The 13,557-nt window shown below is 45.4% G+C and overlaps 1 protein-coding gene across 1 annotated transcript; it reads left to right on the top strand.

Annotated features, from left to right (window-relative positions):
* Positions 1-879: 879 nt before the first annotated feature.
* On the top strand, positions 880-10,019 carry chatb (choline O-acetyltransferase b). Its single transcript, XM_076027870.1, has 14 exons — positions 880-997; positions 2,132-2,323; positions 2,969-3,087; positions 4,602-4,655; positions 4,767-4,947; positions 6,312-6,489; positions 6,581-6,750; positions 7,109-7,209; positions 7,303-7,428; positions 7,507-7,629; positions 7,706-7,847; positions 8,089-8,151; positions 8,812-8,949; positions 9,789-10,019. The coding sequence occupies exons 1-14, from the start codon at positions 953-955 to the stop codon at positions 10,017-10,019; spliced, it is 1,863 nt and encodes a 620-aa protein (XP_075883985.1). The 5' UTR covers positions 880-952.
* The last annotated feature ends 3,538 nt before the right edge of the window (positions 10,020-13,557 follow it).

Here is a 13,557-nt window from a genome sequence, read left to right as displayed (position 1 = left end):
AGGAAGGTGGAGGACGCCAGCACCTTCAGCGTCTTTTTTTTCTTTTTTTTTGACATCCTTTTTCCGAGGCTGCCGCTCTGATGCGCAGTCACAGCCGCATGTCGACGGTGAGGCGACACGCAGGAAACCATCCGGCGCGCACACGGACACTTGGGAGAGACATGGAGACGTCGGCGGCGTGTGGACGGCGGAGGCATCAGTGTGAAGTTCCGACCTGTCACTAAGCAGGTCAGTTCAAGTTCTTTATTTCTTCAGGGGGGATTCTAACGTGTCATTTTAAAATGTGTCATCTGTTGCAGTCTTTTTTCTTTAATACAGCAACACAATGGATTTAGTAAGTTTCATTCCATGACAACTGGTGAAAAAGTGGTGTACTTTGTGCCGTTTTTAATGTGCAAAACGAGTGAGTTAACGGGGGGAAAGTTGGAAATAAAAATGTGGGTGATTGTTTAACGGCATCGCGATGAGGGGAAAAAAAAAGAAAAATTAGGAAATGTTTCCTCAGCGAGTGTGTGTATATGTATGTTTGTGTCTCTGTATTTGTGGGTGCGGGAGGGTCGGGTTTGTTTTAATTTTCTTTTCTTTTCTTTCTCTTTCTTGTTTGTGTTTTCTTTCTTTGTTGTGATGCACTTTGAGCTGCTTTTTATATATATAAAAAAAGACATCATATACAAATATACAAATAAATAAAGTTGAAGTTGAAACATTTATTAGGACTCGACGATGAAGGTGCAGTTGGAATTCAAGGACACGCGGCGACGATGACGAGGAGTGAAACCTGTTGGCTCACTTGCACGAGGGAGCTGAGCTTACCAGCCGCCACACATAACGTGTTTTTTCTACTACCTGCTCTAAATGTTCCTTTCAGGTGGAGGGGGGGAAAAATCAACTCACACGGTCTCGACCGAGATTCCACAGTGATTTCTCTCCTGGACCACACTGGAAAGCAAAGATGCCGGTCATGGAGAAGGAGGCGAGCAGAGACCGAGACACTCAAGTATGAAGCATTTCTGTCTGCTTGCTGAAGTTTGTGCAGAAACGCGTCACTTACGGCTGCTGGCCGCTAGGGGCAGAGCGCTATACCAGGCCATGCAAGCAGAGTGCACGGCCACGAGGAGAATTATGCTGAGTTTGTTTTCCAACAAATATAATTGAGAGACAAAGCAATTCATTCATTCATTCATTTTCCATACCCGCTTAGTCCCGAGCTCAGGGTCACGGGGGTCTGCTGGAGCCTCTCCCAGCTGTCATAGGGCGAAGGCAGGGGACACCCTGGACAAGTGGCCAGTTCATCACAGGGCCACATAGAAACACACAATCATTCACACTCACATGCACACCTACGGACAATTTAGAGTGTTCAATTGACCTCACATGCATGTTTTTGGAGTGTGGGAGGAAGCCGGAGAACCCGGAGAGAACCCACGCAGACACAGGGAGAACATGCAAACTCCACACAGAAAGGTCCCACGCCCGGAATCAAACCCACGACCTTCTTGCTGTGAGGCGGCTGCGCTAACCACTGCGCCACCGTGTCGCCCGAGACAAAGCAATTTAAAAATAAAAATAAAAACGTCATAATGTGAAAGGAGGGGTTAAAGTTAAAGTGTCCGTGAGGCAATTGGATGCAGTAAAAATGTGGACTTTGAAAAACAACTTGAAAGAATAATGTGTCACACAACAGAAAAACAAATCTGAAATCATTCCAGGCCAATTTAGCTAATTTTAACACAGTTGTAATTAGTATTTATTAAAAATGTAATTTTATTTCCATTCTACTTCATAATTATAGAGAATACTTCATTTATCTCCATCAGGGAGAAACATTGTATTTATTCCATTTAAATAATATGAAGTGGTGAATAGTAAAGTCTAACTCCTGGGTCACAGCTAGTTTTGTTATTATATTGTTATTGCATTTAGTTTTTGCATTTAGTTCCTGAGGTTTGTGTTGTGCATTATTTTGTACCTAGATAAATTATTAAGTCAGTTTCTAATAATGGATTAGACATGTTTGCTGATGATCCTTTTATCTGTCAAACTTTTGGTGAACCATGATGGTGAGCAGCTGCTCTTCCTCCAGAACATATTCTGGGTATTTTACACCAGCTTGTTGACTTTATGACACCAGGTGCTGCCTAAAGTCCCCGTGCCACCGCTCAAACAGACCCTGGACACCTACCTGAGGGGTGTCCAGCACTTGATCGACGAGAAGCAGTTCAGGAAAACCAAGGCCATTGTGGAGAAGTTTGGGGCCCCTGGAGGTGTCGGAGAAGTCCTGCAGAAGAAGCTCCTGGAGAGGAGGGACAAGACCAGCAACTGGGTAAAGTCAAGCTTTCAAAGAGTCAAAGAAATCCTCTCACGTAGACCCCATAAATCGTGTGAGAAATACAGAATCTGAGAGTTTGCTCATCGTAGAAAGTGGATTTGTTGCTCTGTGTGAATTCTGCTTTTGGATCACACAGATGCAGATGTATAACCAGTAATTAAGCTTGTTTATAACAATCCTAGTAATATCTTAATTTTTGCTGTTATTAATCCAATCTATAAAAACTGATAAAAAAAAAAAAGTCTACAACAATAAACAAAAATTTATAAATCAGTTTACACAATTGATAAAACAATCAAACAAAAAAACATCCCTGTGGCAGGAAAGATTGATCCTCTGTGCCGACGTTCATCCTCCGCTGCTCCAACCTCTGCTCCCCCGTCGGGGTGATCGCTCAGTCCGCGGCGGCTCATCCAGCCCGGTGAAATCTATCAGACTCCCACTCTCACCATGCCCACTCTCTCCCACTCCTCTTTTCATCTGGCAGTGATGCACTGTAATGGTTTTTCTTTATTTTTTTTCTCTCTCTCTACTCGGCTGCTCGCAGGTATCAAACCCGAGAGTAATAACTTGTGTCCGGCTTAACGAAGCAACGCCTCACAACAAGCCTCCCCCCATGTTGTTGTTGTTGTTGCTCAGGTTTATGACTACTGGCTGGAGGACATGTACCTCAACAACAGACTGGCCCTGCCGGTCAACTCCAGTCCCGTCATGGTGTTTCCGAAGCAGACGTTCAGAGACCAGAAAGATGCACTCAGGTATGTTCTGAGCTTTGGTTGTGAGTTTATGGGAAAGAAAATCTCCCTGGTGAGATTTGAAACCTTGCTGATAATTAAAGGCCCCTTGCATTGAATTTACTCCATCAGTTTGTGTTTTCATCCCATTAGCGAACACACCAGTGTTTTTAGAGATGCTGCTGAGGAAATCAGACCATTGTGTCACAAAGAGCACAGCTGCACCTCTGAGAGACGCCTTGTTTTTGTCCCTTTTCAAGCATGTGGACGATCCAACAAGGCATCAGTTTCAGCAGCAAGCTGAAATTATGCTGAAGGCTGTAAACAGAGTGCTAAAACTGCAGTTTTGTGGAGATATAAGGAACTAGCAACAGTTCAGGGTGAAATATGAAGATCTGAAAATGTGATGATGATGGGACCTTTGTGCTTTCAAAATGTGTGAACTAAATTTACATTTTGTCAGCTCCGTGGTTTCTTGTGCTAAAAGCTTCGTCCAAACAAACATGAGATGTTAGTTGTGTGAGTTTGGCAGTTGAGTCAGTCGTCGTAAATTTCCCTTCGAGCTTCCAGCGGCTGCCGTGGGAAAATGTTGCGTTGTTGGAAACCACGAATGACATTGCTGATTTTTTTTTATTTTTTATGATTTGGTGCTTAGGGAAAAGGTAAAAAGCAAAAAACAAAAGAAGAAACACATGCCAAAGTGCATGTTTGCAGGCAGTTTTTCACATTTCCCACAATGCACCGCACACCATGACCTGTCACTGTCTCACGCCGCCTGCGATGGTGTGACAGTTAACGACGGCGTCCCCTCGCTCGCGTCCGTATCCGTACCATTTCCTTCTCAACAGACGCAGATTAAGATGTGCCACATGACAAACATGAAGAGAAATCACGTCCAAAGCCTCTGGCCGCTGATTAAATGAGCCTCGGCCTCCGGTCGGCCCTCGGCCTCGGCCGTCAGCCGCCGTCGGCTGACTGAACACTTCCAGAGCGACGGCAGGCTGCTGATCCACCGGCACAGACGCTCATTAGATGGGAGGGGGGGTGACGGTGGGAGTAGGAGTGTGTGTGTGTGTGTGTGTGTGTGGGGGGGGGGGGGGCGCTCTCCTCCTCCGAGACTCCTCGTCAGGCCTCATTTCTGGAAATGGGGAGAGTGGTTTGGGGGGGGGGGGCACACTGCAGCGATTGCGCCTCCTTTGTATCGATTGTGGAATTACACTGAGACAAATGACGCAAGACATGAGATCTGACAGGGGCTCTGCAACCCCTCTGCCCCCCCGCCCCCCTCCCGCCCCTCGCCCACGCTCACACGCCCGCTCTGCATCTCTCTCTCTCTCTCTCTCTCTCTCTCTCTCTCTCTATCACACTAACACAGACAAATGCTCTTGGCCACTAATTTACCATTATGAGATTAGCCAGGGGGCGGGGCTTAACTCTCTAATTAGGAACTAGCCGCTGTGCGCCGTCAGCTCTCTCGCAGGAAACCAGCGGCCGCGTTCTCTTTGGCCTCAAACTTTTTTTTTTCACTCTCTCTTTAGATTCGCGGCCCGTCTCGTGTGCGGAGTTCTGGACTACAAGGCTCTGCTTGACGCGTAAGTTGGCTGTCACGCCTCGCACGTGCACGTGCACGTGCGCCTCATCAACATCACGAGATGGATGATGAGAAATGAGGGTGTGTCTGTGCGTGCGCGTGTCTTCCGAAGGCAAGCGCTGCCGGTGGATTTCGCCCGAGGGCAGCTGGCCGGGACGCCCCTGTGCATGGAGCAGTACCACCGCCTCTTCACCTCGTACCGCTACCCGGGCCGCAAGACTGACACGCTGAAGGTCCAGTCGAACGAGGCCTCCGCAGCTGCACAGCACGTCATCGTGGCCTGCAAGAACCAGGTCAGGACGCAAACAGAGAGGCACCAGAGAGAACACACAAACGTAAAGATTTGATTTTGGCGGCATCAGGTCAGAGTCAGAGATTGAAAGTCTTCAAAGTGTATTTTTTTTTTTGTGGAAATGCTTCTTTTAAAGCTCCCAGAGAAAAAGTGGGATTTGTGCTGTAACGCTTGTTTTGAGGGTGGAAACAGGATCACCTTTCTGAAGGGACAATACAGTCAAACTAGTGTACTTTAGAAAGTTTCAAGCGACAGGTCATGGTCTGGGAAATGTGAAAAACTGGCTGCAAACATGCACTTTGGCATATGTTTGACTGTTTTTTTTCTTTTTTTCTTTTTACCTTTTCCTCAAGCACCAAATAATTCTAAAAAAAAAAAATCAGTAATGTGATTTGTGGAGAGGAATGACAGCTGGACGCTCATCATCTTCATGAAAATTCTAAAAAATTCTGCAAAAAGGTCTGAGTCACAATTGAAGCTGTTTTAAAGATAAAAATAAATACGTATTTCCAAAAGTCACAGTTGTCTAAAACAGTTTTCCAATGAGGGGAAGGAGACCTCATTTTCATCCCAGACATCTTCGCCTCAATTTGATAGGACCCGAAACCGTCTATGAAATTTAGGGTTCAATTGTTTAGGAACTGTGAGGAGTCATCCAATTCTAATTGGAACGATTTGCGTTAATGCAGCTGTCACAGCACTTTTTTCACTTTTTCCAAACAGTCATCCAGTTCTGAGGTTGTCTAGAATCTTCTTCTTCAATCGAACATTAAACTCTTCCTCCTCCTATTGGTTACAAAAAGTCTTGGTAGACCAGCAGGTCATCAGCACGGCTCTGCTGCCAATCCATACTCTGCTCTTCCTTCCCCAGAGGAATTCTCTAAACACACTCCAGCAACCGTAAATAAAACACACATCATCCAAAATCTGCAGGTCCTCCTCCCTTGACTGGGTTTAGTGTCGGCCGATTCAGGGCCTCCAAATGACCCGAGACAAGGTCACAGAGAGAGCCTTCACCTGGAAGTACGAATTACGTGGCACGTAACGTCCCGTCCCTATGGTGATACAGGCGGTTGACTGCATTAGCGCTGATTGAGTGCGCCGTTTTAAGAGCATCTCGGAGCGCCCTGCATAACTGATTGCAGGAGAGGAGGCGCACTTTCTGCAGCAGCTGGCCGCATTAAGACGCTGCTATTACCGTTGCGTCCTAAATGTCTTTGATACGCAGCGTATGACAGTAAATGCACTGTTTAGTTCCTGCAGCAGGCAAGAACACACACACACAAACACACTCACGTACGCAGACACTCCTTCTAAGACGGTGAAGCCGTGAAGAATCCCACAATTCTCTTCTTGTCTCCCTAGTTCTTCGTGTTGGACATTGTGGCAAACAGCAAGCAGCTCAGTGAGATGGAGATCTTCTCGCAGCTGGAGAAAATCTTGAGAATGGCTGAAAAGGCCGATGAGAGGCTCCCGCCGGTCGGCATCCTGACCTCCGATGGGAGATCGGAGTGGGCCCAGGCCAGAGAGGAGCTGGCAAAAGGTTCCCCCGCCGCTCTCTCTTCTTTGTTTGGCCTCGAAAAAGTTTCAACGATTTTTCAGCTTGAACTTCAGACCATCCCGTCCTTGTGCAGATCAAACCAACCGGGAGTCTCTGGCCCTGTTGGAGAGCTGCCTGTGCTTGGTGTGTCTGGACGACCCCAGCGGCCTGCAGCCCAGAGATGCCAGCAGGGCCGTGCTGATGCTGCACGGAGGCGGGCGGGAGAAAAACGGGGCGAACCGCTGGTACGACAAGTCGATGCAGGTAGGAGCACCTGGACGGGCCGGGCGAGGCTCTGTCAGGGTGTGGACCAGGAGTCTTTAAACCTGAGAGCTACTTCATGGGTACTGAGTTATATGAAGGGCAACCAGTTTGCTACACTCTTCTGAAACACATTTTCTCAGTTACAGATTATTATTAACGATATTGATCCACGTCAAGACTGATCACGTTATTGAGTTCTCAATAATTATGACTTAACGAACGCAGCTCAACGACTTGTGCTTCAGAACAGGCCTGCTGGGCTACTCTGGTGGTCTTTGGGGGAACCACGTTGGTGGTCCCTGGTATAGACAGTACTTATGAAGGTGTGTGTTCTGTTTGCTGCTCTGGCTGTGTGCAGTTTGTGGTCGGGATGGACGGAGTGTGCGGAGTCGTGTGCGAGCATTCCCCCTTCGAGGGAATTGTTCTGGTTCAGTGCTCGGAACACGTGATGAAACACATGTAAGAGATTCAGCAGACATTCTCTGCGAAAAGGCTGTTTTCTTTCAGTCACACAGGAAGTGGTTTCTTTGTTTTGCTTCTTAATCCACACAGAACTGGAAGTCCGGCCATGGCAGTGGCGGCCGGTGCCAGAGAGCTCCCCCCTCCGAGGCGGCTGCTCTGGAAGTGCAACCCGAACATCAGCGGACTGCTGGTGGCGTCCGGAGAACGACTGCAGAGGCAAGAAAAGACACAAGACACATCAAGGGCGATGTCATTAGATCACCTCTGATGTCCCTTGTCCTCTTTGCACCGTAGGCTGGTGAACAACCTGGACATGGAGGTCTTTGTCTTCAAAGATTACGGGAAGGAGTACATCAAGAAACTGAGGATGAGCCCCGACGCGTTCGTACAAGTCGCCTTGCAGCTGGCGTTTTACAAGTAAAGCATCACGACGGGCCTCTGTCGAATGTTCTTCCAAAACAACAACGCTAACAAATCTGTGCCATGTTGTCAGGTGCAACGGGAGGCTCGTGCCCACCTACGAGAGCGCCTCCATCCGCCGCTTCCAGGGAGGTCGGGTGGACAACATTCGCTCGGCCACCGCCGAGGCCCTGGCCTTCATCCGCTCTGTGACGGATGAGAGGGCCACTCGCGCCGTGAGTCATTTTTCTCACTTTAAGATCCTCCAATTACAGAGTAACTCCCACATTACTGCTCATCGCGCCTGCTTAAATGGAACAGGTGTGCGAGCGGTCGCCCTGGCGGACCGAATCCAATTGGCCCCCTCATTCAAACAGATGATCTCCCTGCGGGATTTAACCAGCTCCTGCCACTCGACTCGGAAGACGGGGAGTGTTTGCTTCGCTCGCTGCAACTATTCTGTAATTTCTCCAACAGGATTCGGAGAAAATGAAACGCTTGCGAGATGCGATAAAGGCTCAGACAGACTACACAATTTCTGTGAGTATTTTGAAGCTATATACAGTATATGTACTGTATATATATATATATATTGTTTGTGGCAAGACGAGGAGGAATAATTTAAACTACAGTTAGATATAAAACTCCATTTGAAAAACCGCTAAGTCAACCAGATTTCACTGCAATAACTCACTGCACGTGGCCATAAAAATACATTATTTATGAATTGACCTTTTTGTTTGACGTACATAAGGTATATGTACAATCTGTGTCTCCAGTGTGTCAATCAACTCCCCAGAACTGATGAAAGTTGATGCTTTCCTCCTCTGCTCACTCCACTCTTCAGAAAACATGAGCTAGAAGGGCCCTTTGTGATGTCACAAAGGGGGTGCAAACTGTGCCTGTTTTTTTTCTTTCTTGTTGAAAGTCCAACAAACCACAATTGGAAGCTACAAAGATCAAGCGTTTGAGCAGGAGGCTGGAAACAGAGGGCTAACCATGTTTACTGGAGAGCTTTGGTTTGTTGTCAAGTTATTCAAACAGCCTGAAATCAAAAATAAAGACGTGGAAATGTTTTGGAACATGGACAAGCTGTAATCTACTGAGATTTACGAGTCCCATTTTTTTTTCACTCTACTGATTGAAATATAGATTTTCTCCAGAATTACCAAATTTTATCACAACTTCCATCACTTCCAGGCTATTACTGGAATGGCAATAGACAATCACCTGCTGGGGCTGCTGAGGACTGCCAGAGAGCTGAAGATGGAAAAACCAGACATCTTCTGTGACGAGACATACCTGGGGAGTAACCAGTTCATCCTCTCCACCAGTCAGGTAACACTTGACTTCACACTTTAAGCCATAATATGATTTTTATTGCCTAGCATGCGCTTCATTTAACAGCACAGTCAGTTGTGTTGTACACCTCGGGGTGAGCAAACACCCTGCAGCCCAGAGATTTCAGAGGAAGAGACGCTTCAAAGCTTCTCGATGAATGACTCTCTTGTCATTTTCCAGGAACTGAAAAGTGCAAACCCCAACACAACAAAAGCTTATAAAAAGGACCTTAAACTATTTCGTTTCTGCTTGTCTTTGTAAATTTTTTTACAAAGGGCTTCCTGTTAAAATGCCTTCAAACCGCCAGATCATCTGCTGCCCTCAGCACCGTAATACTCCTGGATGCAGCTCTAGCTAGAAGGTTTTTTTTTATCTAACAATTCAAGCAATGTATATTATCAAACCGTTACATATCTTACTGGCTAAATGTGTACGTGCTTTATATTCATGTACACATGCAGATCTAAGAACTGTGTTTCACAAGTACAAAATCCAGAATAGTGTTTAAAAAAAAAAAACATCTGTTGGAACAAAACAGTTACTTTGTGTCTTTATCAAAGAAAATAACAACCACAGCCAGTGAGATAAAAAAAAAAAAAAAAATGCTTTTCAGTAATACGTGATTGCAAAAGCAATCTCTTTGATTGTGTAGGTACCCGGACAAAGAAAAACAAAACGCTTTTGAGCATTATCCGGGCTCCTGGAACGTGGGACTGTTTATGGGCCAGATGTTCCAATAAAGCAGTTTTGTTTTTCCTTCACTTAATTCTCATCTTGCACTCACGGCTGCCTTTTCCCCAGTCTGACCCGGTCTGCACCCTCGTGCGTCTATCTAGGTCCCCACCACCGTGGAGATGTTCTGCTGCTACGGCCCAGTGGTGCCCAACGGCTACGGCGCCTGTTACAACCCGCAGTCAGACCACATCATCTTCTGCGTGTCTAGTTTTTGGGAGAACACCGGGACCAGCTCGGCCGTTTTCGTCAAAGCCCTGAACGAGGGGCTGCTGGAAATCAGGGACTTGTGCAATATAAGCAACTCGGCCGCTGCCGAGGCATCAGGGAAGTAAAGCCATAACGCGCTAACCGTGCGACGCGCTTCGACTTTAGGGTTAGACTTAGTAGCTGAGAGGCCTTTTTGTGTGTTATTTTTTCTGCGTGTGCAATAGTGCAAAAAGTGCAAAGCCTTAATTTCTGAATTGTAGATGTACGGTATTAATGTCCAAATGAAATGTGAATGAAAACTGTGTTTTTCGGGGAGTCTTTAGACATTCGGGTCCGAACACGAGCCCGTTGGACTCCAGACCAGCAGACTGAAGTGAATTTGGTCTGCTGCCTTTAGGAACCTGAAGCCATGCCCGCTGTGTAGCACTCATGTGAGCGGCAAACCCTTGACTAGGGACTGAGATCGTGTACTATTGTCCAGTATATAGAGAATATATCTAAGTGATTCCATCAATCCTCATTTTACGTGTTCGACTGGATCTCACTCGTAAGTCCTATTTTAACGTTGCTGTAGTTGTTTTTAGGAGGATTGTATTGTGTATGGGTGCCAAAGAGTATGTGAGTGTGTGCGTGTGTGTGTATGTTTGTGTGCGTATGTTTTTGTTTGTGAAGTCTGTCCGATGATGCACTTTAAAAAACAAAAAACAAAACTGGTGTGCAAAGATGACTGACCACTCTGCAAACATGCAGAGGTGCTGATGTGCAGAGACACAGAAAATCCATCTGAAGTGTTTCAATAGCAGATTTGGCCTGTTTGTGGCGTATGGGGGGTGTTGTGCAAGCTGAGCAATAGCTTTGTGGAGCCTGATGAAAAGTGCAGCTTCACACACAGGCGCAGGCGACTGAGGCAAAGCACTGCGTTCATGTCGGCATAAGTTATTTGCAATGCGGTGGTACAATAAGGGTAATGGTGTCTTTTTAAACTGTGGGTGCAATAAAATTAGAGCAACTCCATTAAGGGTACATGTGCAATTAAACCAGTGGATTATATGTGTAGAGCTTATTAAAGGACGAGTGTGTAACATTTAGCAGCACGTACTGTTTGAAATGTAGATTGCAGCAATTTAAAGCAGCCATTAGCCCTGCCTCCCTTAAAGGTGGGGAGGGGGGGAGTGGCCATCAGAGAACAAAATGTTCTTGCCAATCACAGCTGTGTTTGATTGGCAGGTTCCACTTTAGAGATTCTTTTGTTTGCAAATATTTTGTGGTTCTGTAATTGAAGTGTACAACCAAATCGGGAGTTCCACTTTTAAACTGTAATTGTGTGAGAAAGGCGACAAAGCAACTTTAAATGTAATTTAAGATCCCTTTTTGCAAGCATTGTTTGGCATCTGGGATTTGGGAGAAACATGGGAGACACAACAAAGCGAAACCAGAACAATGACAAGGTGAAGGTGATTAGACACACAAAAAACACCTACCTGTATTATCTTCCATTTCTCACAGCATACGATGATAAATCTTACACACTGGTCCTTTAACCTTTTAGAGCCTATTTTTGATATAGATATAAAGAGATATAGATATATATGATATAGAAATAAATGTGACAGCTCTATCAGCAGTATAAAAAATGATTGTTAGCTACATAGTGCATGTTGTTTCAGTCAAAAATCATTGTACTGTGACTTGAACTACTCATCATGTGCAGCTACATCGGGTCTTGTTCAACCTGTGGTTGTGAAATGAAATCAGTGCTTTTAATTGTTTAAAATGTGAATAATTGTTGTCCTTTGCCCACACAATGTGTATTTTGTGTATTTGTCATCAAGCCGAAGTGAATGTGAAACGGGCAATTTAAAAAAAAGAAGTAATTTGAAATCTATACACATGCATGTTTATTCTTACACAGTAACTGTATTTTTGTCTGTATGGATATATTTAAAGATTATAGCTGATTTAAACAAAAAGCCTTAAAACAAAGTAATGCAAACCGTTAGAAACGTTGTCTGGATGTTTAACCCCTCACGTCGACTCATCATTGTTACTGTTGTTCTGAACCGTCGTCGACTTCCCGTGAGGTTTCCCGTAGTCTCCTTGATGAAGAAACGGCAAACAGTCAGCGGGAGTAAGTCTGCAACAAAGCTTGTTACATTAGTGATTTGTAAGGTAAACACTGTCGACGCAGTGTTTGAATGAGACACTTATTGTCAAATGAATGTTGGGAGCAGAGGGGGGGGGGGGTACGAATGTGTATCGTGCTGAAAAGATCTAAAAGCTTATTTATTTTTTTTAATCCACAACGTAATGTTGATAGAATATATCCACAGTGGAAGTTGCGATGAAACTGTCACTGCAATTAAAGCTGATGCTCGTGGATATATATTGCATCCAAGCTTGCTCATCATAAGAATAGAAGTGCCAATGAGCTCTTAACAAAACAGGAAGCAGAGGTGTTGCTGAAGACTTTGCCTGCGCAATGTATTCTTTGTGAGTGTGATCAACAGATGATGCTGCAGACGGGTCATGCCCTTTGTTGGAGGGGAGCGGCACGTGGTCAAACAGCAGAGGAACCTATTCTAGACAGGAGAATGACGTGACGGTGGCGGGGAGACGGGACAGTGCCGAAAACAAGAAGTTCCGCCCCGACGGCTGCGCAAAGCATCTCTTGTTTAAAAAGAAAACCGGGCAAGGGAGAGAGCAGCCATTCTCTGTTAGACTACAACAGGGATAGGAGAGTTTGGCCCGGAGCTCTGTACAACCGCATGTATATTGAATAAGCCACATTGATTGCTGAAACCTCTTTTCCTCCTCATTGGCCAATAAACGAAGACGCAGAGGCACGACTGAAATCCCCGCCTCAACATGCAACAATAAAGAAAAGAAAATGTCAGACTGTGTCTGTGTGTAGTTGTTAGTCTATTATCCAAACTCCAACTCACTCCACTCCAACTCGCTTATTTTCTGTCTAATTCATTAGGAACCTGTGCTTGATCAAACATAATTAGTCAAAAAAGAGCAAATTTATCTCAACACAAAAGTGGCTAGAACAAAAAAGATTTAAATGCGTTTAGTATATTATTTTGTTAATAGTGGGAAGACCTGGATTTCGAGCCCAGCGCTCAACCATAATCACAGTGATGAAGTGCAGCAGGAGAGTGGAGCGAGCTCCTTTGCACAGCGCTTCCTGTCCGCAGCGGCGCTCTGTCACTGGAAAACTCCCAACAGATGGTCTCATTTCGCCAGCGTCTGAGCCGGTCTTTGGGGACGAACCCAAATTTAATTCTCATCGGTTAAACCACTGAACCAGGTCAACCAAGTGGCCAAAAATCATTTAACATTTAGTCAAGATCCCATGAATGAGTCTAATTAAACGTGAGAGACAAAACAGTGATGAAAAACAAGTCAGACTTCAGTAAATCTGTCCTCTTTCTGTATCGCCAGACGTGAACTTTAACACCTAAATGTCTGCAAAATTGACTTGACTGACATTTATGTAATAATATAAAGTTTAGGCAACCCCAAAATGCCAGAGTCCGTCCACCTTTTACTTCTTCTAATTGCTCCACTTTTCAGAGAGACAGTTCTTGAAATCAGCCCCTTGTGATGTCACAAAGTGCAATGAATGATACCAATTCCAGGCACGTGAGAGCATCCCCAACC

This window comes from Nelusetta ayraudi, unplaced genomic scaffold (genome assembly GCF_046127955.1).
Source record: "Nelusetta ayraudi isolate G7.1 ecotype Tasmania unplaced genomic scaffold, CSIRO-AGI_Nayr_v1 ptg000022l, whole genome shotgun sequence".
Lineage (NCBI taxonomy): Eukaryota > Metazoa > Chordata > Actinopteri > Tetraodontiformes > Monacanthidae > Nelusetta > Nelusetta ayraudi.
This window is presented reverse-complemented; position numbering and strand designations above follow the sequence as displayed.

Excerpts from the sequence above, each read along its gene's own strand:
- chatb (XM_076027870.1), top strand. The coding sequence starts at position 953 with ATGCCGGTCATGGAGAAGGAGGCGAGCAGAGACCGAGACACTCAA. Across the intron at positions 998-2,131 it reads GCAGAGACCGAGACACTCAA|GTGCTGCCTAAAGTCCCCGT; the intron begins GTATGAAGCATT and ends TTATGACACCAG. Across the intron at positions 7,630-7,705 it reads TTGCAGCTGGCGTTTTACAA|GTGCAACGGGAGGCTCGTGC; the intron begins GTAAAGCATCAC and ends CCATGTTGTCAG.